Below are 24,884 nucleotides of genomic sequence, written 5' to 3'. Positions count from 1 at the left end.
CCCCCGAGGGGGCTGAGCCAGCCGCAGCGCGGAGAGCCAGCAGAGAAACTCCCGCCCGCCGCACTGCTACCGGCTACGGGGGGCGCCCCTGCACCGCGCACGCTGCCGGCGAACAGCGCCACGGCAGCGGGGGGGGGCTGAGGCGAGAACAGCGCCGCCATCGCCGCCGCCACAGCAGCCGCCGCCATCGCCGAGCCGGAAGGCGGGGTGAGACCGCAGCACGGCCCCGCTGGGAAGCGGCCTCCATCCCCTTCCGCCCCCCTCCCCCCCCCGCGGAACTACACTTCCCAGCGTGTCCTGCGTGGTTCCCATGGCGACGGGGAGCCAGGCCCGGGCCCCGAGGAGCGATGCCCAAGGCCAGGTAACGGGGAGCCCTGCCCAGGTTCGGCGAGGGGGGTTCGCCCCCGCTGCTCTGCGGGGAAGGAGCCGGCGGCCGGGAAGGACAGCCTGGAGGAGGGAGGCAGGCGTAAAAGGGGCAGTTTCGGCCTCTGCCCCCGAAAACGAGCGGGGCCGGGGGCAGGATGGGGCCACGCCTGGCCCTTGGTGCGAGGAACCGGTTGCTCCTGTTAGGGACCCCGTGGAAAAGGGGAAGGCCTAACCCACCCCCACCTCCCCGCAGGTGGCCGTGGGGGAGCCTGAGACCGGGAAGCCCTCGTTGTCCCGAGCAGTAGCTTCCCCGGGACACCGAGGGCGGGTCCTGAGCCCTCCCGAGCCCACTGACCCGCGGCCGGCTCCGCCGGTGCCAGCGAACGGGAGCTGACGACTCCAGAGGCTGCCAGCCTGACCTCCAGGGTGCTGTGAAAAGCCTTAATCGTTAGAAAACCTTTTAAAGGTGTCTTAAACGTACTCAAAGCTTCCTGCCACGCAGCTGGTATTTACTCAGCGTGTGCAGCAAATGGCTGTTGGGGTTACCTGAGGAATTTTACTTAACCTGGCTTTGTTAGGAGAAGTACTTCGACAAGTAGAGGGCATGTGATGTGAAATAATAATAATAAATAATAATAACAAACTGTAATACCTTTCATTTATCCATTAGATTTTTTCAGGAATTATGGTCGAGCGTCCATTGTTTAATGACACTCTTATTTTGTTTTTTCCAACTAGTGATACTTTATGGGATCTTGCTATAGCTGAAGTAGAGAAGAGAGAAAACGCTGACGACGATGGCAAGCATGTGGAAGTTTGGGAAAAATCACTATTATTTATGGGAAACAAAAATGGGGTAACGCTAAATACTGTACAATTCTGTGCTTTTCGAACATAGTTTTTGTCAGGGAAAATATCTGATATTTTCAGACATTAAGGTCCACTTAATTCTTCTAAAGACAAAATATGTTATGTTCTGATTCTGCAGAGAGTAGGCATTCCACAAAGGGTGGACCAATTAGACATTATTACAATTCAGAATTTCAAGTTTATGGTTTGGAGAGTCAAAACTTCAACCATTGTTATCGAGGATGTGCTAATTCTTTCAGGTTTGGCTTCCTTAATTTTTGTAAAAGTAACTGCCGGAAATAATGCTACTCTTTAATTGTTTGACATGTCAAATTTCCCCTTGTAAAGGTTTAACTGGTAACAATCCAATTTAAGTGCATTGATACCAGTTTTGTTGTAGGTAGAGGCCTTGACATCCCGCTATGAATTGTGTCTGTATTGTGTCAGACCTATTTGAACATGCCTCATCAGTGATTGCAAACTCGTGATTCCACATGCCTAAGATTGTTTTAACTCATTGTCCCATAAGTTTGACCATTAGTAATTTCATATTTTTCATTTGTTAGCATTTATTTGTAAAGTAAATAAGGAAATACTCGCCTTTTTGACCAAGTGAGTCATATTTTTAAGAATACAACTTTTATTTTAGAAGGATTGGTATATGTGCAAGCTCTCAATCAGCAATTTTTAAAACACCTTTTCCAGAGAAAATACAATGACTTTTCAGATTTACCTGAAATTCACTGATTTTTGAGATAGGAAAGGACACAGGAGCAAACTGTAGAAGTGCTAGCCCCTTCAGTGTGGCATGGTACTCAGTGTCTGAATTTCAACAGTGTAAAGACATATTTTTCTGTATGTTTATTTGTATTTTAAGCATTCTTTCTATTTCCATCTCATCGGTAATAATTAATTCCAGTGGAAACCAAACATTACATAAATGTATTATTAATAATTAAAAACTGCTGAACAGTTAACAGAGTTGGCCAGGTTGATCACTAATGTCTAATTTTAAGCACACTATTTCTATTACTGTATTTGTCATCTCTTGGTTTATAATTATAATAATGGTAGTGTAACTTGATTCTGACAGAAAGTTGGCAGTTCCGTTTCCACTATAAGGCTACAAACAATTACATGAGTTTACACTTTTCCGGTACTTTATTATTGGAACGTTAAATGAGTGAGTTTCATTTAGCGATACAACTTTTATGCTTTAATGACAGTACAGTAGGGTTCTTCTTTGTTTTTAATTTCCAGGGAAAGACCACTATTATACTGAGGTGTCTTGAGAGGTATGTGTTAAATTTTTAAAAGTAGTTTTCAACTGTGGATTAGAATTTTACATAAATAGTTATATTGTGTGATAATTCATAATATATGTATACAGGTGTTGTATTCTGTGACCGGTTGATCACTTATGGATAAACTTATTTCCCTTCATTACTACCTGTCATCTGACCCCTTCAGTCCTTCTTCTCCAGTATTAGAGAGCTTAAGTGGCCATCTATTGAGGTTGGTGCTGCTACTTCTCCTGTCTTCAGCAGCTGAGACCTGTTGTCTTAAAGTGTCCTCTCTGTACTGCTGTTTCTAAGCCAAATTCTGAACTGACTGATAAATATAATTTAGTAGCTGTAGAATTAACTCTCTTTACTTAGAGGATCTTGACAAAATGAAGTTATTTTTCCTTGCATAGGGAAGAGATTCCAAAGCCAACATTAGCCTTGGAATATACTTTTGGAAGAAGGGCAAGGAGACACAATACAGTGAGTATCCAGAAAGTATAGTTTACCCCATCTTTTTATATATATATACACACACATATAAAAAGAATATGTTTTATTTTTATGTATAAGAATCTTAGGGGTTTTAGCTTATTGTTTGTGAAACAAAAAGGGGTTTTTAATGTAATTTTATTTAAATTAGCTATCTTAATTTTGTATTTTAATCTGTAATATGTTTTTCCCTCTCACTAAACCACAGTAGATCAGAGACCAAAGTATAACACAAAGCAATCAATCAGATTCATCTATAAAAACTACCTTGTCTGTCGTGTTTGAGTGCTTTTATTTTCCCATTGTAACATAGTATGCATGCCTTTAACTTTGTCTTTAAAATGCAAAAATGAGTACAAACCGATGAAGATACTTTACAAACAGTTTTATGAGAGAAGCAGTTATCTTAGAGGATGTTAACCCAAAAATTTAATTATGATTTATATGTCCATATTGCTAAATTTTGCACTGCAAATTATGTTAACAGAAATACCGAACCCATTCCCATCACAGCACAATACTGCCCAGCAGCAATAACTACTGCTGCAGGTAATTGCTGTTTCTGTTACTGAAGCAGGGAGTGGAAAATCTGATTCTGAAAGATAAAAATCACTTAAAACTTTTCCCAGAAACTAAACGTGAAGGTAGAGATTCATTACTTTTCCAGTTGCAAACTTCTCAAAAAGCATTAGTCTTGAGCTGCAATAAACAAAAAGAAAGGGAAGAGAACCTGATTTTTTTATGTTTATCATTAATCATGCTTCTTCCTGACTTTTTTACTTTACCGTGGTCATTTATCAAGACAGTTGTAGGCATGCCAGGAGTCTTTCGTAAGTGTTGTATGGGATTTCCTTAACATGGGAAGTTTTTTGTTTGGTTTTGTTTTTCAGAAAATACTAGTGAAATAATATATGTTCTTGTTCTGAGTTATTTGCATGAAAAGCCAGTTTATCAGATGAAGATCTTCCCTTGGTGTTGCATGGAAGCACATGTTTCTAACATAAAGAAACTCTTTTACAGCCTAAAGATATAGCTCATTTTTGGGAACTAGGTGGTGGAACCTCATTACTGGAACTGATTCGAATACCAATCACTAGCAACAATGTAAGGTAAGCGAATTCCAAAGTTAATTTCAGCTTCCCTTCAAACATAAGTAAACTTCTAGACCTTCTATTGTGGAAAACTCCTTCAAAATGTAAGACGGAACACTTACGATTTTTTTCTAAAAATCATTGTAATACCACTGATACTTTGCTTTGACCTTCCTTTTCACGGTTCTCTCCTAATAAGCCAAGTTCTTAGCAATCTCCAACAACAACAAGAAAGCGATAACATGAAGGAAATAGGTTGGCCTTAAGTAGGTAGAACAAGAAATACAGAAAAAGAGAAGACATAGTATCTTCATGCTCAATGAAAGAGCAGAAAAAGCAACTTGGGGGCATACGAAAAATAAAATCTTGCTTCCTACTTCTGTATGCAAACATAAATGCTATCTCTGTGAGGGGCCGTATTTTTGGGTGAAAAATAAGGCAAAAAATTGTGACAAAAAAATATCTGGAGTTTTGGGAAATGAAGTGACCATCTGATGAGAAGATCATCATACAAGAGAGATGATGTTTCTGAGAGGGACTAAAACTATTGAAATTATTTGAAGACAAAAGGAAACAGGAATTTAGAGAGAATTAAGAGAACGTAGTGAGAAAAATCCATAAAAGTGGTGGAATGGCATAGGAAGAAGAAATGCATGAAGAGTTGCATGAAGAAATGAGAAGGTGACGGTGGGTGCATTTTATGTTTTTTCTGGTTAGGGAAGACGGAGTGGGAAGTGGAAGAGGAGAAAAGGATCAAAAGATACGTTTTGTATTATGATGCATTGCTTTATTCCTTTGGTAGTGAGCTTTAACGTCTGTGGGGGAAAAAAAAGGAAATGAAAAAGGAGGGATACAATTTATATCATGTACATCTGCTGCTGTTTTGGCTATTGAGATAATGCCATTATCTAGTGAGAGACTAAGACGGAATAAAAAAGAATACTTCTGGCATGTGAAGCTTTTTGTTTCTGGAAGAGCTTGGGGGAAAAAAGTAGCTATCATTTTTCAACTATTGTCTAAATGAACTTAACTGAGCTCCACCTCCATCAGTCTTTTCTTCCCTTTTTACTGATAAGCGATCTTCTGATGTGGATGATCTTAAGATTCTTTGATGGGGTAGCAACATTGTTCTGTAAGACCACTTCTGTTCATAAGGCAATATTTTTAACGTGCTCGTCAAAAATTCTACCATTTCAACTTAAGTATAGGTGCTTTTCACTGGTTTTCTCATCTGTCTGTAGTCAAGCAATTTGCTTATTTTAAAGTTCCATGAACTATATCTAGTTTCACCGAGACACTTTTCACCATATTTTTTCCCCACAGCATTTTAAAGTGAAATTGGACATTCACTTTGCTTTGTAGTCTTTCTAACACCGCTCTGGTCTGGAATCCCCTTTTTCAAGTCAGGATGGAATGTGAAAGAATGATTGCATCCATTCAAATGGCTGCATTTGCGATGTTCTTCTTTACAGTTGCATTTTAATGCAGTTAGAGTTTTGGGAGGCAGGGTTTTAGAAGGAGAGGATTTTATGGGTAAAACATTTCTCATCATGATCCACCTTTAAAAGCCTGGTAATTGCTAAATATGTCTTGAATACTCTGACTTCTTCCATTTATCTTTCAGAAGACTGAAAGATACACACATTTGAGGTTCCAGCTAATTGGCACAGTCCATGGCACAGAATATTGCCCTTAACCAGTTTTTTCCATTTCATATTACAAAAGAATAATGAAAGTATAGAACTTTCTAATACCTTAACGGTTAGGAAAGATCCGAACCATTTGCTAATGTTGCTTCATCTGGGATGGTGGAGTTATGAGGTGGCAGGGATACATGACAGTAGAAGTGCCCAGTCATACAAGAAGGAGCTAAATGGGCTCAGGATATTTGCATGTTTTACTGCTTTGAAACAAAGTCTCCAGAACCAAAGTTTGATATATGCAATCCCCCCAAAACCTCCGATGGAAAGTTGCCAAAGTAATAGTTCTGAACAAGAGACAAGGGAAAGGTTTCTTCAGAGCTCAGAGTATCCTCAAAAGCCATCTTCCTTTGCTGACACATTTAATTATATCTTAGCATTTGTATTTTCACAGTTGTCACTTTCAGCATTTGTACTACAGGTATGGTTGTATATGAAAATGTTAATTGTCTCATGCGCTAAAGATTTGACCAAATAATGCCTTTTTAATAGGTCATTTGCTGTAGTTCTTGTATTGGATCTGTCCAAACCTAACGAACTCTGGACTACTATAGAGAAACTTCTGCAGGTCACCAGGAACCACGTGAACAAAATTTTAACCAAACTGGAAAAGACAAATCCTGAAGTAGCTACTGAAATTAAACAGAGGATGCGGAACAATCTGCAGAGGGATCATCCAGTAAGTTACTTCTAATATTTTCTCCAGATGTCACAGGCCTTTATACAGTTAAAGATAATGCTTTTGAAAATCATAAACAACTCTTTTAGATTTTTATGCATGACTGAAAATCCATTTGATGTAGATGAACCTGTTCACTGGAAAATTATAGCAATTTAATAAAAATTCAATAAGAGCAGAAACAAGGAAAGAAGGTTTCTTATATCTTTTTGTTAGATATCTAATGTGATTGTTATGGCATGTTACACCAATCAAAAGAAATAGTTTTAGAGTAGCAGTTTGCTTCCCCCCCCCATCTTTTTAAAAGGAAGATGAAAACTAGAATGTACAAAAGTCATCTAGCAAGAGACTAGCTGAAGGTACAAATTTAAGCAAAGAATATAGTTGTAACAGCCATCAACATGACTATATACTTTGCATTTATTTAAATGTCTATCACAAACTCAATGTCTTTTGATAATCTGACAACTAATTAAATTATAAAGTTTCAGAAATGTTAACATCAGTCCTTTAAACATAATTGCTAACTAAATCTCTGGAAAAGCTAAACTAGATTATGCGCAATAGAAGTGAAAAGTCATTGTGCATTAAACCTCTGCAAATGTTGTGTGTATATAATGCATAAATAAGTATTCAACAATTCAAAGACTTGGCACATAAATCTAGTTACTGTAACTTCTATAAAATGCTGCAATACAGCAAATGCTTATATGGCTCAAACATTTAAAAGTAACTTAAAATTTATAAGAAAGCAACATACGCAACACTCAGTAGATTTAGAGTATAGGGTTTGAGATCTGCTGGATTATGATTTTGTTTTTTACTTTTAGAGAAGGTAATTCACAAAAAGAAAATGCCTGCAAGCACACTTGGCAATAAATCATGACCACAGTGTCAAGTTTAAATATAGGGGCTTACATACCAGAAAACTGCAAGCTTTTTTCAATAAGTAAAAAGAATAATGCCATTAATTGTTAAGAAGAGGCGGCTTGTTATACTTGTCCTGTAGGGAACACAATTATACCTTCTAAACTAGAATTTCAATTCAGCCTTCATTATCAAAAACAGAAAGGATGCAAACAAAATGGTATGTTACTCCTCAGTTCTCTTTTTACTTTCATCATTGTTCAAGAAAAAATTATGTCAATTTTGTGGGAGGAAATACTGTCTTTTATAGTCAAAGTAAATGACAGTTTACGCAGATTTTTATTTGCCTTTTTATAGCTAAACATATTTTTATGATAAACAGGAATTGGTGAGGTTCTTGGAGGGTTTTTTTAATGTTTGGATATATTCCATTGGCCTGGATAAAGAATTATTGGCTATGATGATAAAGCATAAGTATATCAATTGCAGACCTTGTTTAAAAAGGCTGGATGCACCTAAAGTAGTCCATAATAAAATATTAATTCCATAGTCAAAAGATGAATAGGGTTCAGTATGCCAGTTTTAATGTTTCTGATGTTATCCCGAGTTCATTTTTTCTTGGTTAAGAAACTAAATCTAATTTTTTTTCAGTTCTATATTCTATACACCCAGTTTTAAGTTACGATCATTTTGCTCAAAGCTTTTGCCTTGACAGTGTATGAGTGAAGCCATTTTTTTTTCCTCTCAAAGTAGAGGATTGTGCAGTATGTGCAGCTTCTTGCTAACATACTGTCATTTAACCTGTATGTGAAATAACCGGTTTTAGAAGGGAACAGTTAGGTCAACCTGTGCTACAACACATCTCTTTTCTACTCTGCTGCAACCAAAGCAGCTGGACTAAATAATTGTGTGAACAGGAGGAGATTGTCTCATTTCATATGGACTACAGGAAAACCTTCCAGATATCTTGAGAATTATTGTAATCTACTTATTAACACTTTTATCAGAAGTTAGCTATTTAACAGTTAAATCTACACCCCCAGAGCTGTTTTTGTCCACTGGTATTGATTTGCATTTTCCTGGTTGTTAGGTGACGTTTCCTCTTTCTGCTGATAGCAAACATTTGAAAATCACATTAAATATTTTTTAAGAATTTGGAAAATGTGATGTGGGGAGGACAAATGTGTGACACAAGAAAATCATTCAGCTTAATTTTCTTGAGCTTTTGTCTGTATTACTTTGGATATGATGCAAGGAGAGGGAGTGTGTCAAAAAGCCAGTTCTACTAATCCAATCTGGCAGTTGTTCTGTGAATATATGAAGTTTTTCCTCTCTTCCCTTTCCATCTAATGTTGGAGCTGGGGTATATAGTGTAAGAGCCCTTTTATGCCAGCAAGTGTTCTGACTGCTCAGGGGGATTATTTCCAGACCATTTATGAAGAAAATGAGAAAATTGTAGAATACGGTATGGATACTGCATCAAAGTTTATTCATCTAACGTAAGGTTTTGAAAAAATAGAGCTTGTCTTCTGTGAATTAATTTTAACCCCTTTCAGTTGTTTTAACAGTTGCAATCTTCTACAGTTTGTTTACACTGCTTAACTGTCGTATATCTGTTTAATAGGATTATGACTTAGTTGACCCTTTTCCAATACCCTTGGTGATAATTGGAAGCAAATATGATATTTTTCATGTAAGTAATACCTAATGTATTTTTTTAATAATTAAAAGATACCTGGTAAAGATTCTATATACTAAAATCTTGGTAATATAACAGTAATCATTTGAACAAAAGTACGTCTAGTCAGCCTTTTACCACAAAAAAATCTTGCCTTCCATAATACTGTTGGACAGAATACTGTCATTCCTTCACAAAACACTCCCAAACTGAGATTTTTGAGATGTACTTGGAAAGTGTTGAGATATAAGTTGCTGCAGACCAAAGAGGAAAACAAAAAAAAACCCATCATGTTGATGACTTTCTTTTATAATGAGAGAAATCCAGCTCCGTGTGTCCCTTCTGACAGCAGCTCTAAGTTTATGGCAGTGAAAGAGGGGCATCTCTCAAGTCAGCTGGTCAGATTTTTTTGGTAGCTGTGGCAGTACGAACAGTAAACTATCATTTCAGTCTGGAACTTTTTTTTTTTTAAAGTACTTCTTAAGTTTTCAGAGACAAGTGAGTAATTGCATCTTTTAGGGGGGAGAGGAAAGAAATGTCATAGTACTGCTGGATTCTCTCCCAGGGCGTTAAAAATCCAAACAAATGCATACTCAATTTTCAAGCAGCACTTGCTCATGAGAAACTAGAACAGTATGTTTGATTTTTAGCTGCCGTGCTGGCAGCCTGTGCTTCTCTGGATGACTACATAGTGCACTGATACTTGGCTGACTCTTTGAGTTACTTAATTCTTTATTAACAAGGTACTGTGCCTTCTTTCATACTGAGACTTTATGCGGAGCCATGACCTCTTTAAAATTCAGTGACTCTCATGTAATAAGCACAGAATAACAGCCTGATTCCATTGGGGTCTATGGACAGCCTCCTGCAGGCTTCACTGGGACTAGGTTTTCACCGATTTTTATCCAGGGAAGGCCATCTGTGTGATCTTATATTAAAGAAACATTCATGAAAAGGTGGTTTTATGCACCTTTCAAATCTTGCAGGTATTAGACTTTAGAGAGCATATACCCAAAGGTTTACTGAAAGTTGAATATCTTCACAAAAAGAAAAAATCCTTATTCTTCTAGTAGGCAGTATTTCTACTTCTAAAAATTTAAAACAAAATGAAACAAATTAATTGGAAATGGAATACACATTCCCAATTAAGAAACTTTTTCTGGACTAACATATTGCCTGAATTAGGCTCCCTCTGTAAAAAAGAAACAAAGGGAAATTGTGACATTTCTTTTCAGAGTAGGCTGTTACTGATTCTGTCTTAAGATATAATTATGCTGACAGCTGAAAACCTCATATATTGTAGCCTAAGTGCGTTGCAGTTTATACAAAAAATTAAAAGTTCTAGCTGTAATATTTTGGTTTTTGTTTCTTACGTATATGTTCCAATATCAACTTTTTCAGGAGTTTGACTCTGAAATGAGGAAAATCGTAAGCAAGACACTTCGATTTATTTCACATTATTATGGAGCATCATTAGTGGTGTGTATATTCACTTTCTAACTAAGGATAGAGAAGATGAGCAATATTTGTGTTACAAAACAATATTTAAAAAAATAGAAATGTAAAACTCCTAGAGAAAATGGGATTTAATTGGTTTTACAGTAGCTTTCTTCATGAGCTAATCTGTCAAATGGGTTACAGGTATTGGCAGGGGATGGGTGGATATACCTTATGAATAAACAAAATGCATAATTCCCAGTATCAGCAAAAAATAAATAAAAATAGTTATCCATTAGCCAACTCAGTTTCTGTATTGAGTTTACTGCACATCTGACAAAAGTTTTTTGGTACAAGAAAGGAGGATGGGGAAACAGTGATCGCCCTAGATAGAATTAGAGAACTGGCCGTTTTGGTAGAAGCATGAACTTATGTCTAGTGACCTGGCTTCGGTAGATTTAAAAACTTAGATCCAAGGCCTTGTCTTCACAGCAGTTTAAACATACCGGATTATCACACTTACAGTGTTGAAGAATAAAGGCAGGGATTTTTTTACAGTAATGAGTAGGAACTGCCAACCATGAGGACAATGCAGTATTTATGTGGGTATATAAATTGATTTTGAGTTTGGCTGGTCGTCTCCTGCGTAAAGACAAAAACATGCATGCTGAGGTTCACAATCCAAAAAAGCTGCCTCTTGGGCTCTCTCTACATGAGAACATGGTTCCAATTGTATCAACCATCATTTATGTAATAAATAATACTTAATAGTGGCTTATTTTGATTACCAAACAACTTACATTTGTTTTAAATTGTTACAATCACAGCATGTCCTTTTGCATCCATGTAAAATTGTACAGCTTTTGTACTTTGACACGTGAATTCATCTTTTGTTAATTGAGAATACAACTGTCTTGATCTAAAAAAATTTTTTTAAAAGAGTATTTAAGCATTGTTGTAATTAAAAATGAAGAACTAGGAGCCTAAAACTCTGGCAGCTAAATCCTGATTGCCATTGAAATGAGTGGGAGAAACTTCATTTCCCACAGTAGGGATCTGACTTCTTTCTCAAAGACATGAATCTGTTAGGATACAAAAGCCCTTAGACAGGAATAAGCACACTGTTTGAGAGGATATTCTGGGAGCTGCTTTCTGATAAATCTGTACCAGTTCTGCCACTATCAAGTTGCTTTATGATGTGTGAACGGTTTTAGTTATTCATTACATTTCTAAATGTTTATGGTATTCTGGATAATTTTTAGTGTATTTTAAAATCTTAATAACTCGTTAGTCTTGGGCAAAAAATTTGTGTCTCTACGTGCATACTTCAGAAGTTGTGAATCAATATTTTAAAATTTATTCTTTAATCTTTATGCTATTTTTCATTTAATCTTTCTTGATCTATATATTCAGTCACAAATACATTCATGTTTTGGAAAGGGAGGGTGAGATTTCTATTGTAGTAAATTCAGTGCACATATACGAAATCTATTGAGGTCAGGAATTAGCCAAGCTCTATCTGAAATCCTCTATGCAGATGACAATGTAATATTTCTATGATGGAAGATCATAATGTATATTTTGTTTTCCGATTCATTTAGTTTACCAGTAAATCTGAGGCTCTCCTGCTGAAAGCCCGTGTTCTTATTAATCACTTGGCATTTGGCTATGATAAAAGGTAACATAATTATTGTCCAACTATTAAATGTCTTGCCCAGAGTCTAAAAGTACTTAATAAAAAATATTTTAATCACCAAAACATTTTTTTTTCTTAAATATGATCTCTGAAAGATTCTTGTTCATGGACTTTTACTCCTGTGTCTCAGCTGCCTATCTCTGCACAGGACAGTGATAACTCTCTGGTTTTGATCCCAAAACTGATGGATTAGAAACATGGTCACCACTAGAATTGAGTAGATTTTCATTTACGTGTATTTGTATGCAAGGCCCAGTAAGGGTCTAGTCTTGGCTAGAATAATGTCATTTTTCGTTGATTGCTAAATGCTCACTTGATACATTTTCTTTTTTCTGTTTAGCAAGTCTTTATCAGTGGATCCCGGCAAACCTCTGTTTATACCAGCAGGCCTGGATTCGCTGAGCCAAATAGGTTAGGACATTTCCTGTTCATCGTGTTTGTCGCTTAATTGTTTTTGAAAATGAGAAAAAAAATCTAAGCAAATAAAAAATAAATTATAGCACATCAGCATCAGTTTTAACAGATTATTGAAGGAAATGACTTAGAAAGTTTACAGTTATGATTCAGTATTTATATTATTGAGAATTACTTGCACAGTTTTGTTAGGTAGTTTAATAAGGTATCAGGACTACTTCAAACAGTAAAGTACCAACAAGCGTAGTTCTGAAAGAAAATATAATATACGATACCACTCAGCCTGTTTCATGGTAGGAGGTGAGTGTTTTTTCAAACTTGTTTCAGCTTGTCACTGTAGAAGATAAAATATTAAATTAGATGGATCATTATCCAAAATGCTTTGATAATTTATGTTGTTATGACAACATACTTGTATTACTTTGTGCTGTGCTCTATTCCTTAGGACCACCACCCGCTTCTGATAGCGATATTGGAAAGATGCGTGCAAACACACCGTTGGAACTGTGGAAAAAAGTATTTGAGAAAACATTTCCTCCCAAGGTAGGTATTTACACGTCTGCTTCACAGGTTCTTTTCTCACAGAATAGTAGTAATATCACTGCTAATTTTTGTCTTTCAAGTCCAGTCACTGGAATTTCAGTCTCACTTAGCAGTGCTGTTTCTTCCAACCTCTTTAATTCATACTTTTTTAAAAGGTACAGGTTTGTATGTAGTGGTGCTTTGATTATTGGCTTCTGCATCTTCAGTTGCCTTCCTACATTTAGTAATAATGAAAGTACCAATGTAACCCTCTGTTTTTTCCAAAGTTATACCATTGCCTTTCATTACATTGAGAGACAAGCTATACTCAGCGTTTTTGGAATTCTATAAGGTGACGTATCCCCTAATGCCTAAACCAAATGACAGTGATATTCCAAGATGAGAGCTCTTCCTGGCTGTAGCAAGCTACTGATCCTTGTTCTCCTAGGGCATGAGGCGAGTGTGTTGAGTTCCTTGCCAAAATCTGTCAATTTGCTATGGGAAGTGTTTGGATTTGCAAGGTAATTAGAATCCCTTGGCACCTATGTAGTGATAAATCTTGTACATATTTCAGAAAATTCTGGACCCAAGAGGCAAACCCCCAAATACTTCTTTTCAATAAAAAGTAATTACTGCTGTTAGGAAATCAAAATTCTTTTCTATTTGACCTGAGCAAATACAGGCTGCTGCTTTCTCCTCGTGTACTAGATTGTATCACAGTTCTTTATCCCTGTCCATTTCCTGCCCTACGGCTTACCTGGGCAGGCAAGGAAATTTGAAACTATGAAACTGTGCCTCAAATTATGGTGCACAAACTGGGCTTTTTCTACTTTTCAGTCTATGGATCTCCATTCTTGGCGAGAAGGAGTCTGAATTCACTCTTTCCCACTCACTTGACTACTACATATCAAAGCCTAGAAATTATTTCAGGTGGTTTGTGACCAGAAGAAATTATCACTAAGATGCCGTTCTGACTACAGTATGCCCCAACATGATAAAGACTGAACTTTACTTTTCAGAAACTGTACAGGACTATTATTTTTCATGTCACTTTTGCCCATAGCCTTTTAAAACACAATAAACAAACCTTCCCCAACCCCCTATGCCATAACTCCCGAACTCCCCCTGAAACAGCTGGAGAAATGAATACATTTCTCATCTTGCAAGCTCCGTCAGTGTTCTGAGGTATTAGTCTAATTAAAGAAGATTTGCCAAGGAGATTCCCAGTCTTCTGTTTTGGTTCCAAAATATGCTTTAAACTTCAAAGCTGTTTTTATGATTGTGAATTTCTTTTTTCCATCACCTCATCTAATAGTAATTATAATTCTGATTTATTTTATTCCATCATTTGTATGATTGACTTATTGCTACTTTCCATTTGTTATGAGTAAGGAGCGATCTGCAGGACAACATTTAAAAAAAATAAATCTTATTTGATAGTGTTTCTTTCTTTTAGCGTATTTGCTCTTTGGAATTAAACTTAAACTTAGAGTTCCCTCAAAGTTAGTAAATGAGATTTCAAGTGTTCGGCAAAAAGATAGTAACCAATTTCTCAGATATTGAAATAACGCTTCTGGTAACCAGAACTGAATTTTAGTCTTGAGTATTAAATGCTCTAGCAAGAGCAACCTTAACACAAATGTCATGGGCCAGAAGGATATTTTCATTTTGAGGAGAGAATAATAAACATCTAGCAAATAAGAGTATTTTCTTTCCTTTAAGATCTAACTGCACTATTACTTTCTCATCATTTTACTGATCTAAGATAAAATATAGTATATTTTATCTAATCCGTGTCCTATAGCACAAAATTCTTCCATAAATGCAGGATTTTAATACATTTGTATTAAAAGCAAAATACTTCCATTAGATCTACAGAGTTGCATTTTCTTGTTAAAAGAACAAAAAATAAATTTTATCATTTGGGCCTTTATCATTTTTTCTCTTAGAGTTTCTGCAATTTACAAGATACCAAGGACCCTGCACAGGATTTACAATATGCTGAGTACGAAGTGGATGTTATGAGAGCTCAGAAAAACCAGGTGTGTGGTTGTTCTCCAGTTGCTGTTCACAGTCGGGTATTCCAGAACCACCAGCATTGCTGAATTAATTGTAGAATATACTCGTAGCCCCCTTTTTGCCTTTAAATAACTTCAATGTTAGTTTTCAACTTAGTCGTTTGGGCTTTTTTTTTCCATTGGTAGACATTAAGCAGGTAGAGCATTGTTAGATCTCAAATTTTGGCTCTGTGGTTTCTTTAGAAATGAATAATTCAAATTTTCCCTCTAGCTGTCTTCCAGAATTATTTCACTAAAATAATATTGAAGCAAAGCTGTGAACTGTGAAGCTTTCTTGGCAGTAATGTCTTCATTTCTGCACCCCGTACTCTTATTTGGATGTTGACTAGCAGGAATTCTAGGAAGCGGTATCAAGGTTTGGGGTGGGGGCTGTTTACTTTTTTAATTTTTGTCTTCCACCTTCAAAACTTTTTATTTAAACTGGAAAGGTACTGAGATGATTACACTTCTGACTCGAGTTTGCAGGCTAGCTACGTCTTATCTTAAACAGAGTGAACAGAATTATTCCACAGTGATATTTGGCTTAACCCCTGAATTCCAGGAAAGACCTTTAGCGGGGAAAGGGTCTTTTATTTTTTCTTATTAATTCTGAAGTGTTTCTGCATTTCCCTACATTTGTGGTGAATTAATTTTGTAGAAAAATTCTGTGGCAAACTAGACGAAGGTTAGAACATTGCCTTAGATATCAGTGTATGTACAGTATTTCTGCTCACGTGATGTTAATAGTCTTCATCAATATCATAGGTATGGGTCTGTTAAAATCTATCCAAGATTTGTGTATTTTTCTTTGGTTGGAAGAAGTACCACATACTTATTCTGGAAACTCTCTATTTCGTATAGATTCTTTTGTTCCACACACAGAAAATTCTTTGCTAGAATGACTGAGAAACATTCCACTCTACTCTCGCAGCTTATATGTGGGCTATTTGTACGCCATTTAACTTCCTTGTGGACCAAGTTACTGCAGTTAAAGGAGGTCTTTCTAACAGCGCTTAAGGTGATGGATTGTACCAATCTAGATCTCACATGCTTTTACAGACCCACGCTCTTGAGATGAAAGGCAGTTTTATTGAATTGCACTGCAGTTAATCTCAACTAACCCTAAAATACCATGGCAAATTTCATCTTTTTGCACGCTTGTAAAAGAAAGCCAGAGGATTAGATTATTACTGCTATCACATTTTTGTAGAGTTTAGTTAGATTGCATAAGGCAGTAAACCTGTAGTTACCTGATCTAAAAAAAATACATTAATAATGTAAAAGAATAAAGCAATTTCAAGAATCCCCTGCAGTCTTTGAACTTGCACATTACCTGTAATATCCTGTTAATGTAGGCATCAGTTCTGAATTTCTGTTGCATCAAGAGCAGCCTTAGAACTCATTAAAATTTGTAAAGCACATTGCTTTTGGAATTTATAATGTAATCTCATACTCAGTATATCTATATATCTCAAAATAACTATATGGTGTACTAGGTTTGTTATTTTTAGATAATACTTACGTCTTGCAAAAGAAGAGACTGGTATGCCTTGATTAAATCATATAGGAAATTATTAATTTTCTGTTTTTAAACAAAAGAGACAGGCTTTTAGAATCTTAATCTGTTCAAGGGCATTGCGAACCAGTGTAGCTTCTTTTAGTTGGACTACTACAAGTAATTTGAGCATTAAAGAGAAAATTACTTTTGTTATCTGCAGCTATTTCCTAAACTTCTCTATTGTGAAGTTCAATTATTACAAGACTATTTGCACATTATTAAAATGTTTTATACTCCAAGAATTTCATTCAATTTGAAATACACCAAGATAGCAATATACATCTAGAAGAAAAGAACTCAGTAGTTGCAGTGAGTCTTGAAGTGTCTTTGGATTTCCCAGTTATATGAAAAGTGGCACAAAAATCCTATTTTTAAAGCAACGTTTTAAATGCATCATAAGTCTGGCACTCTTTATAGAGTCTCATGATATCTATTGTGTAGGAGGAACGGTATATTAAGATGTTTAATATGCAACATGTTGCTAATGAAATAATAGGACAGAATGCAAAATGGATGTTTCCTATGATGACAGCTTATATTTTAAAATCATTTAAGTGCATGTTGTCATTTTTCTCGGTTACTTTCGGTTAATTAATATGCCACTTTGGACTCTAGGTGATAACCAGTTTGCTTGTTTATCTCAAAGATAAGCTTTAAAGGAAAAAAAAAACCCACACAAAAACATAGCAACAGAAACAAAATACAGCCCCTGTCACTGAGTCTGATTGATAGAAGAACTAGCATACCTGGCTGACATTGCAGTCTTGGTCAGGACAGCTCAATAACACTGTAATAGATTTACAGATAACTGTGGCAATACAAAGTTTAATTAAATCAGAGCTATTTCTCTGTGAGGAATGTTTTTAGTGTCCTAGCACTTGATGCAGCCAGTGTCAAAATGGATCCTTGTACTTTGGATCATATATTCCTATTCCAGCAATTTCCAACTTTGTAACCTTGGTTGAAAGGTTTGTCTGCAACGAGGGTTTGTACACGCTAGCAGAGTAAAAGGTTAAATTCTCAAGTATAAAATTAGAAAACAGTTTTTAAAAAAAAAAAAAGTACAGAAACAAGAAAGTACCTGGCTCACTCCCACGTACTAGCTGTCAGCTAGTATTTATCCGATACGCTTTTTGGTTGTAGCAGTTAAGAGTCCAGCTCATCAGCATCCTGTCACAAGAGTGTTTTCTTTTAGACCAGATTATTTTGCCTCCTTAATATTTTCAGAGTTAACTATGAGACGTACCACACTCTTCTAGACCTTTTTGCTCTGGAAAGCTCTCTGAGGCTATCTTTTCCTCACTGTGCCTTTGTTCAAGATAGAGAGATGTGCTCTTTCTCAACTGTGTCTTTTCAGAATGCTTTTCCTAGTTCTGACCCCACAGGCATAAAACGTGCAGGCTTATATCAAGTAGTGCTGTTGCAATTGTTTACAGCTTTTTCATTCTCTGGAGTTAAGCTCCGAGAGAGAGAATACAGCACCAGGGACCTTTTTGGAATTTACATTTTTAATGTATTTCTTAACTAGCAGATTCTCTTGGGGAATGACTGGAATTTTGTGCTCTTTGCAGGGCTTTCAAGGGTCAAGAAAAACATTCATTTTGCATATGTATTAGGCTTTAAACGTGTAGCTTGCTGTTAACTCTTCATACAGCCCATGTAAAACATAAACAAGATGACAAACTTGTCATCCATTTCTCCCTATTCTCTGCTAGCTTTTTGGCTTTTGATGCTTTAAGGTGACCTTAATTTCATTTTAGGTACACACATAACTTGAATAAGAGCAAGATCTTTTAAAATAATATTGTCGATTAGAGCTGCACGTATACCACCTGCATCTGTGAGCACCTAGGAGTGCATGAAAGTCTTGTTCCTTAGTTCCTTCTAAATGTTTGTGGCAGTGAGATGGCACATGGGGGTGTCTGCTCTGTTTCCTTTAGAAATGCTCTCTGCCACAGAGGTAAGTACCCTAAGATGTCTTTTCGAAGGTTTTTGTTTGTTTCAGGTCTTAGCTATCCTGTTATGCCTTGTACTGCTAATACTCAAAATAGGTGCTTGGACCTTTTTCATCTGGATATTTGACTTGCAGCTTCATTCATTGAAGCAAATGATAAAGCTAACCTTGAGCTCAAAGAATTGGATAGCCTCCCAGTCAGGTACTTAAGAAGTCAGTGTCACGCAATGCCAAAGTTCACACTGACTGGTCCTTGTTACACAAAGATACTACTTTAGGGATTGGTGCCAGTTTTAGCTGAAGCCCAATGCCATAAAGTATACTAAAAAAAAAAAAAAGAAAAAAAAAAGATAGATGCCTGGTGCTGTTTGGTGTCAGCTAACAAGAAGTCATGGAAGCAGATCTCAACGAACAGGGCTATAACTGTTAAGACTTTAAACAGAAGAAGGGGAGGTTCTATAACATCTCGCAAGGAAGCGTAGTCCTATCTCCCCTAAAATAAGACTGACCTAATTAACCATGTCATTTACAACTAAAAGTCATCTCGGTGTCAGATCTGCAGCTGTCTGATTGAGACTGGGACTGTGTTGGCCAACAGAATGAGAGCCATACTTTGTCAGCATACTTCTCTGACACAACCATACTGCAGAACTTCAGGAGACAATTTCAGTCTCATTCAACAAAATAGAAGATGATCGCATATTGTGCGATGAACCTCCTTGGTCAGACCGGTGTTACTGGGCAGAGGAGTATGACAGGCACCTTAACGTGGGTAACAGAGCAGTAGCATCCTTAATTTTTTCCAGAGGAGGATAAGCACTAGTCTTCATATTGTGGAGAAAAAGTTATTTAGGATGTTTACTCAGCTGCCAAGAATAAGCTTTCTCATTTTCACATGAAAGCATGGCCAAATGGGTACAAAAGATTTTTTTTAAACCAACTTAAAGAGCATTATTAGAGCACTGTTATTAAATTTCCTACTGAAGTTTAGGTGCTTAAAATTTTTAATCCTTGATTCAGTACTTGGTTATTTTCACTATGTTCCAGATTGAGGGCACTTTCAGTAACTTTCTTTTTCATGCAGTTTAAGTCATGTCAGTCCCTCAGAACTGAGGAAATGCAACAATTAAGGCTTTTCCTACAGTCTTAATTTTTCCTCCTTGTTTGTAGACATTATAGTATTGTCTTTAATTACATGATCATATACTATTTTGCTGATGTCTCAATTCAATTGTTCAGTATTTCTTTTCATCATCCTTATTCTTTGTGTACCTTATTTCTCAACCTGCCATTCAGACACTTCAATGAACACAAAAGTATTAATTTTTTTTCTCTGAGAATGTGTGGTAATGCTATCTATCTTATCTGAGTGCTTCACAGACATCGGTTAAGTCTGTCTTCCCAGTCCCTTTATGAGATTAGGTGTGACCTTCCCCATTTGACAGATGAAGAATTTACAGAAACACAGAAGTACAGGAGCATTAAGGTTAAAAAAAAAAATTAAAAATCCACTTTATGCCAGTGTTGAGACATCTAGGACAAGTTGCTAGCACTAATGAAGTTTAAAGCACTCAGAGCACATTGAAAGCATATTTAAATTGCAATTGTTTGAATGTTAGTCTTACCTAGCTGTGTCTCCAAAATAAATATTTATACTTTTGTTCTGTACTTCTGTATGTAGTGGTATAGCTATACAGTTTTAATATATGCTGTGGTTTTGATACTTTACATTTCTGTGTTGTTTTGCATTGTCTTTACACTGAATTGCCTTCTAGCTAGCTAAAATTGCAGCAAAATAAATTCTGCTAAATTATCTGCCTCTTTCTTGAAACAGTTTAGTCAGATGATAAATCTGTAAAGCTAATTATTTAGGCAACACCTGTAGACATGACCCCAGACAGCATTGTCGTTATATGTAAAACTTCATTGCCTAATTTCACCCCTTCCTGTAGCCTTTGAGAAAGTTGTTAGAATTTAAATTATTTACTTAGCATAAATCAGGTTACATGTGCTCCTTAAAATATCACAGTATTCTTTCTATTCCTAACTGTTGGCAAGTTCCCAACAGTTCAGTACATTCCAAGATCATAATTATTTTATATTAATAATGAGGGAGTGAAAATACTGAGTAAAGACTGGCTTAGAGATAGAACAGTTCAGTAGTACTAGAGTTGTATTTAATAATGCAACTTACTAGATTTAGACTAGACACAATAAGTTCTGTGTTAGTCATCTATGAGTTACTTAACTGTAAAACTAGACTTCTGCAAGCATCATGAAGAATATGCACTAATTAAATATCCTCTTACTGCTCATAAATCTGTGGTGCTTTCTGAAAATTTCGCACTGATGACAAAGCTGCTGAAGTTATTTCCTGAGAGAGAGAAAATTCCATTTATTATTTCCATACAGATTTTAGATTATTTTCTTTGTTGCTCTGCCCTTTATTTTCTTCTTCCTCCCTCTGTGCTCTGGATTGAGAACTAATACTTCTGTTAAATTCACCAAGTGTGAATTTTATTATTTTTGTCCGTTCTGGTATCTGTACAACTACAGTGAAACCTTCCTTGCTCTGTGAAGTCCACTCTTAAAATCAGAATAGCAATCGTATAAAACACATGCCCGCTTTTGAGGGTCTGTGCTACATTTATACTAATCCCTGGTTTACATCCACCTCTTTTCCTGATCCAAGTAAGATATGATGACTTTTTTTTGTATTGCAAGCAGTACATGGTTAGGTCTAACAGTACCTCATTAGAGTATCATCTTCCTGCAAATACGTTGGAAGCCTTCTTATTCTTAAATGAACAAAAAGCAATCGTAGTGCTTTCTAAATTAATTTTTGCTGAAAAAATCTTCAGAAATAATTCCCGACACTATGCACCACTACATAAAATTCAGAGGATGAAATTGTTGTTTGGTGATGTTGCTAGAACCTTTTATTACAGGCTTCAAAATTCCCAGTAGCACTTCTGACTGAAACAGGCTCATTTGTCTACCGTGTTAGTACTCAGCTGATGTCAAGTATAGCATAATGTAGATTGCCTCATTTTTCATACCTAATTTGTTTTATTTATACCTCCACAATTTGAGCCTCTGTTTGTTTTTAATAATCTAATTACTATCTAGAAGATGCATAATTTTAGTTACGACACTGGGTTTGCATTTTACTTTTACACACAGATGCTAACTCTTCAATCTACTAAACAGTAGCACCTGAAAGAATATTTTAACTACTAACTGAAAAACAAAACAAAAGTAAAAGCATGGCATCACTGTCTGTCATGAGTAATACACTTCCCGAAAAACCTCAAGCAATGATGAATAAGAATTCCACAAATATCCGGTACCGTAGATTGAATAGATATGGTATGCCGATTTCCTAAACACCCATTGCATTCCTCTGAAATGTATTTCTGCTTACTGCTTTCTGGACAAGCCTGTGCTCTGCAGGGGTTTCTAAGGTCCACTGGTAGGTCTCTAAATTATCACCACTGGTGACATGTAAGCTTACAGAAGTTCATTTCAGTCCTGTGCTTAAAAAAAAAAAAAGAAAGACAGTAGACTTTGTTTTTCTAGTTTCTTTGCGGTCATCTTCAGGAATTACCAATCATTTTGCTTCTTGAAAGGCCCTGACTCCATGCGTGTGAAACAGTAGTTTCTGTTGGGTAATTCTGATTTCTGTTTTTAAAACGCAGGTAGTGTTACATTGCTGTATGTTCATAGGGAGCCTGGTTTCTCAAACTGAATGTCTAAGACCCCACCCAAAATGTCTTCTACCCTAGAAAGCAAGTATCTAGGCCTAAATAAATAAATAAATAAATAAAATCTAGCTCCTTGTGTGAGAGCAAATGTGGCAAAATTTATAGCACTTTTAATATAATTTTATTAAAAATAAAAAACACATTGTACGTTTTTTCTAGTGAAAAATGTACGTGCTTTAAATGTTTAGGTGGCTAATGTATGTATCTTACAGCTTTTAATAATGAGGAGATTAGATTAATAAGTATGTATGTTTCTGTTTTAGGAACTTGAACAATACAAAAGAAATGCCGCTAAATCCTGGAAAGAAATGGATTTTGACCCTGATTGATGAACAGCTATAGGTGTCTTTATTTTAACATTATACAAAATTACTTTAAGCATTTTAACATTACACTAGCAATTTAATCTGATGCAGTTGAAAATATACAATATCAAACTACAAAATTAATATTTATTAAGCATTCCTGTTACTATTTTTAATAAAAATAGCCGTTTATTTGTTCAGTCCAAATTTAAGTATATCTTGGTACTGACACAGAGTTTTAAAAAGTGGGGAGAAAGGAATTCTAGACTGTTCAGAGATGGGTTTGAATATGAAGACTGGCATTCATCAGTTCTACCTACTCTACAGTTTATAACACAATATTTGATTTATTTTTTAATGCTTCTGCCCTAAACACGTATTTAAATATAAACAAGTTTTCACACCCAAAATACGAAACTGCATAGTAAAGTATGCTAGGCCTTCTTTTCCTAGTTCCTTGCATATATAATTCAAAAGCAAAGCTTAAGAATATATTTGCATCATTGTTTGATGTATTTGAATAGGATAGTTCCACAAAAACTGGCAGAATAAAGTGGAATTAAAACCAGGTTTGACCTGATCTAAAATTCAGAAGTTTGCTTTATCACGGTTTCAGTATCATACAGTTTAACACAGGAATTATTTCTTGCAATGTATAATGTTGCAATAACTTTGCACAGAATTCAGAAGACATTTCTGTCAAATATTCAAATGCTATGAAGTCAGTCTAATCAATTTGACAGATACTTGGTTAGTGGTGGAAGTGTAAGTGATTCGCATGCAGCCTCAGCTGGTGAAACGCTAGCCTAAACTACACACGGCTTTTTGTCCATGGACATCCTCGCTGTTATGAGATGGCCTGAGTGTTTTGAGAATACGCAAGACAAGATCTAGAGTAAAGCCAGAGGTGTCTCTTGAGAGGTAAGACTTCTTGTTAGAGAATATATGTCTGAACAGTCACTTGGCAGACCAGATTGTAAGAATGTTCCCTGATGAACAACCCTACATGCGCATAAAAACGGGAAAGACAAGCTAATGTAGTATCTTTCCAGCTCTTTAAAGTTACTTGTTATTTTTAACATATTTGTTCATCAAATGGTTTTCTGATATAACATTTGTAACTTAGAATATTATACATAAAGCTACTAGAAAAAATCTTGGCCTCACACTTAAGTGGAGAACTTGCATTTACTCGAGGATTTCAAATTCTTCGTTACAAAGTGCATAATCTCAAAGATATCAAATTAAACTAATTATATTATTATGGAATTTTAAGATACAAATACACTTACCTCCTCGAAGAAACCTCTAGCTATCCCTCTGTAATAAATAATTTCTTCACTGAACATGCGAAGTAAGTTATAAAATCTAGGAATTCAGTGCCTGTTAGGCTTTCAATTTTGAGAGGTACTTATATTGATTAAATGGATAAATTAGACTTTGGCATGTTAGTGAGCCCGTGAGAATAATTTCCAAAGATGCAAACTACATCGCTTCCAAGAACTGGCAAACAACTTTTATATTTTTCTTCCCTAGCTAAATAGACATTTTATTAACAAACAAAAATTTGTTCTAGTAATTCACAAACTGCTTCCAAAACAAGATTTAGAATTTTATAATGAAAAGAAGGAACAGATGTAAATAACATAATTGTCTTCTCTGATTTACCATCGTTTACAAGACAAAAACATGTTGGGTAACTTTTATATTGCTTAAAGATTCTGTACTCATTGACTGTAAAGTATGCATAAGATTAAAGTGGAGTGATTTCTTGATTCTGTCTTTATTTACACTTACTTGGTTTGTTGCATTTCTACAAATCCCAAAAATGGTATCAAAACAAAGCATAGGAGTTAAAATACAAGATTTACTAGCAATTATACCTCTCTGCTTATTGGTAATGGTTAAAGCCCAAAACAGTGTGAAAAGATTAGAGCGCCATCGATACATTGTTAAAAATTGACAGCAACAGCAGACTAAGTTAAATTCAAAAAGCCCTTTAAAACACGTAGTACTGTTGATTATGGCTGATTTGGGAGTGGGGTGGGAATACCAATAGCAGGAAGCCATTCATGCTCTTAAGAGAACATTGTTTTTCAAGATGGAAAACATCCGGTTAGAAACAAACATAAGAAGATGAATGTGTTTCCGTATGTATAATCACTTAAATTC

The 24,884-nt window shown here is 36.0% G+C and overlaps 1 protein-coding gene across 1 annotated transcript; it reads left to right on the top strand.

The window, feature by feature from the left end:
* The first annotated feature begins 219 nt into the window (after positions 1 to 219).
* On the top strand, positions 220 to 24,487 carry DYNC2LI1 (dynein cytoplasmic 2 light intermediate chain 1). The gene is made up of 13 exons (XM_076334453.1): positions 220 to 361; positions 1,105 to 1,222; positions 2,476 to 2,510; positions 2,912 to 2,981; positions 4,011 to 4,099; positions 6,274 to 6,460; positions 8,952 to 9,020; positions 10,407 to 10,484; positions 12,044 to 12,120; positions 12,479 to 12,549; positions 12,998 to 13,095; positions 15,024 to 15,116; positions 22,671 to 24,487. Exons 1-13 carry the CDS (start codon positions 348 to 350, stop codon positions 22,734 to 22,736), a joined length of 1,065 nt encoding a protein of 354 aa, XP_076190568.1. The 5' UTR covers positions 220 to 347; the 3' UTR covers positions 22,737 to 24,487.
* Positions 24,488 to 24,884: the final 397 nt, after the last annotated feature.

Source organism: Aptenodytes patagonicus, chromosome 3, assembly GCF_965638725.1.
Source record: "Aptenodytes patagonicus chromosome 3, bAptPat1.pri.cur, whole genome shotgun sequence".
In the NCBI taxonomy this organism is placed as follows: domain Eukaryota; kingdom Metazoa; phylum Chordata; class Aves; order Sphenisciformes; family Spheniscidae; genus Aptenodytes; species Aptenodytes patagonicus.
The sequence above is the reverse complement of the archived record's forward strand: the minus strand, read 5'-3'. Positions and strand labels throughout refer to the sequence as shown.

Excerpts from the sequence above, each read along its gene's own strand:
- DYNC2LI1 (XM_076334453.1), top strand. Across the intron at positions 2,511-2,911 it reads ATACTGAGGTGTCTTGAGAG|GGAAGAGATTCCAAAGCCAA; the intron begins GTATGTGTTAAA and ends TTCCTTGCATAG. Across the intron at positions 12,121-12,478 it reads GCATTTGGCTATGATAAAAG|CAAGTCTTTATCAGTGGATC; the intron begins GTAACATAATTA and ends TTTTCTGTTTAG.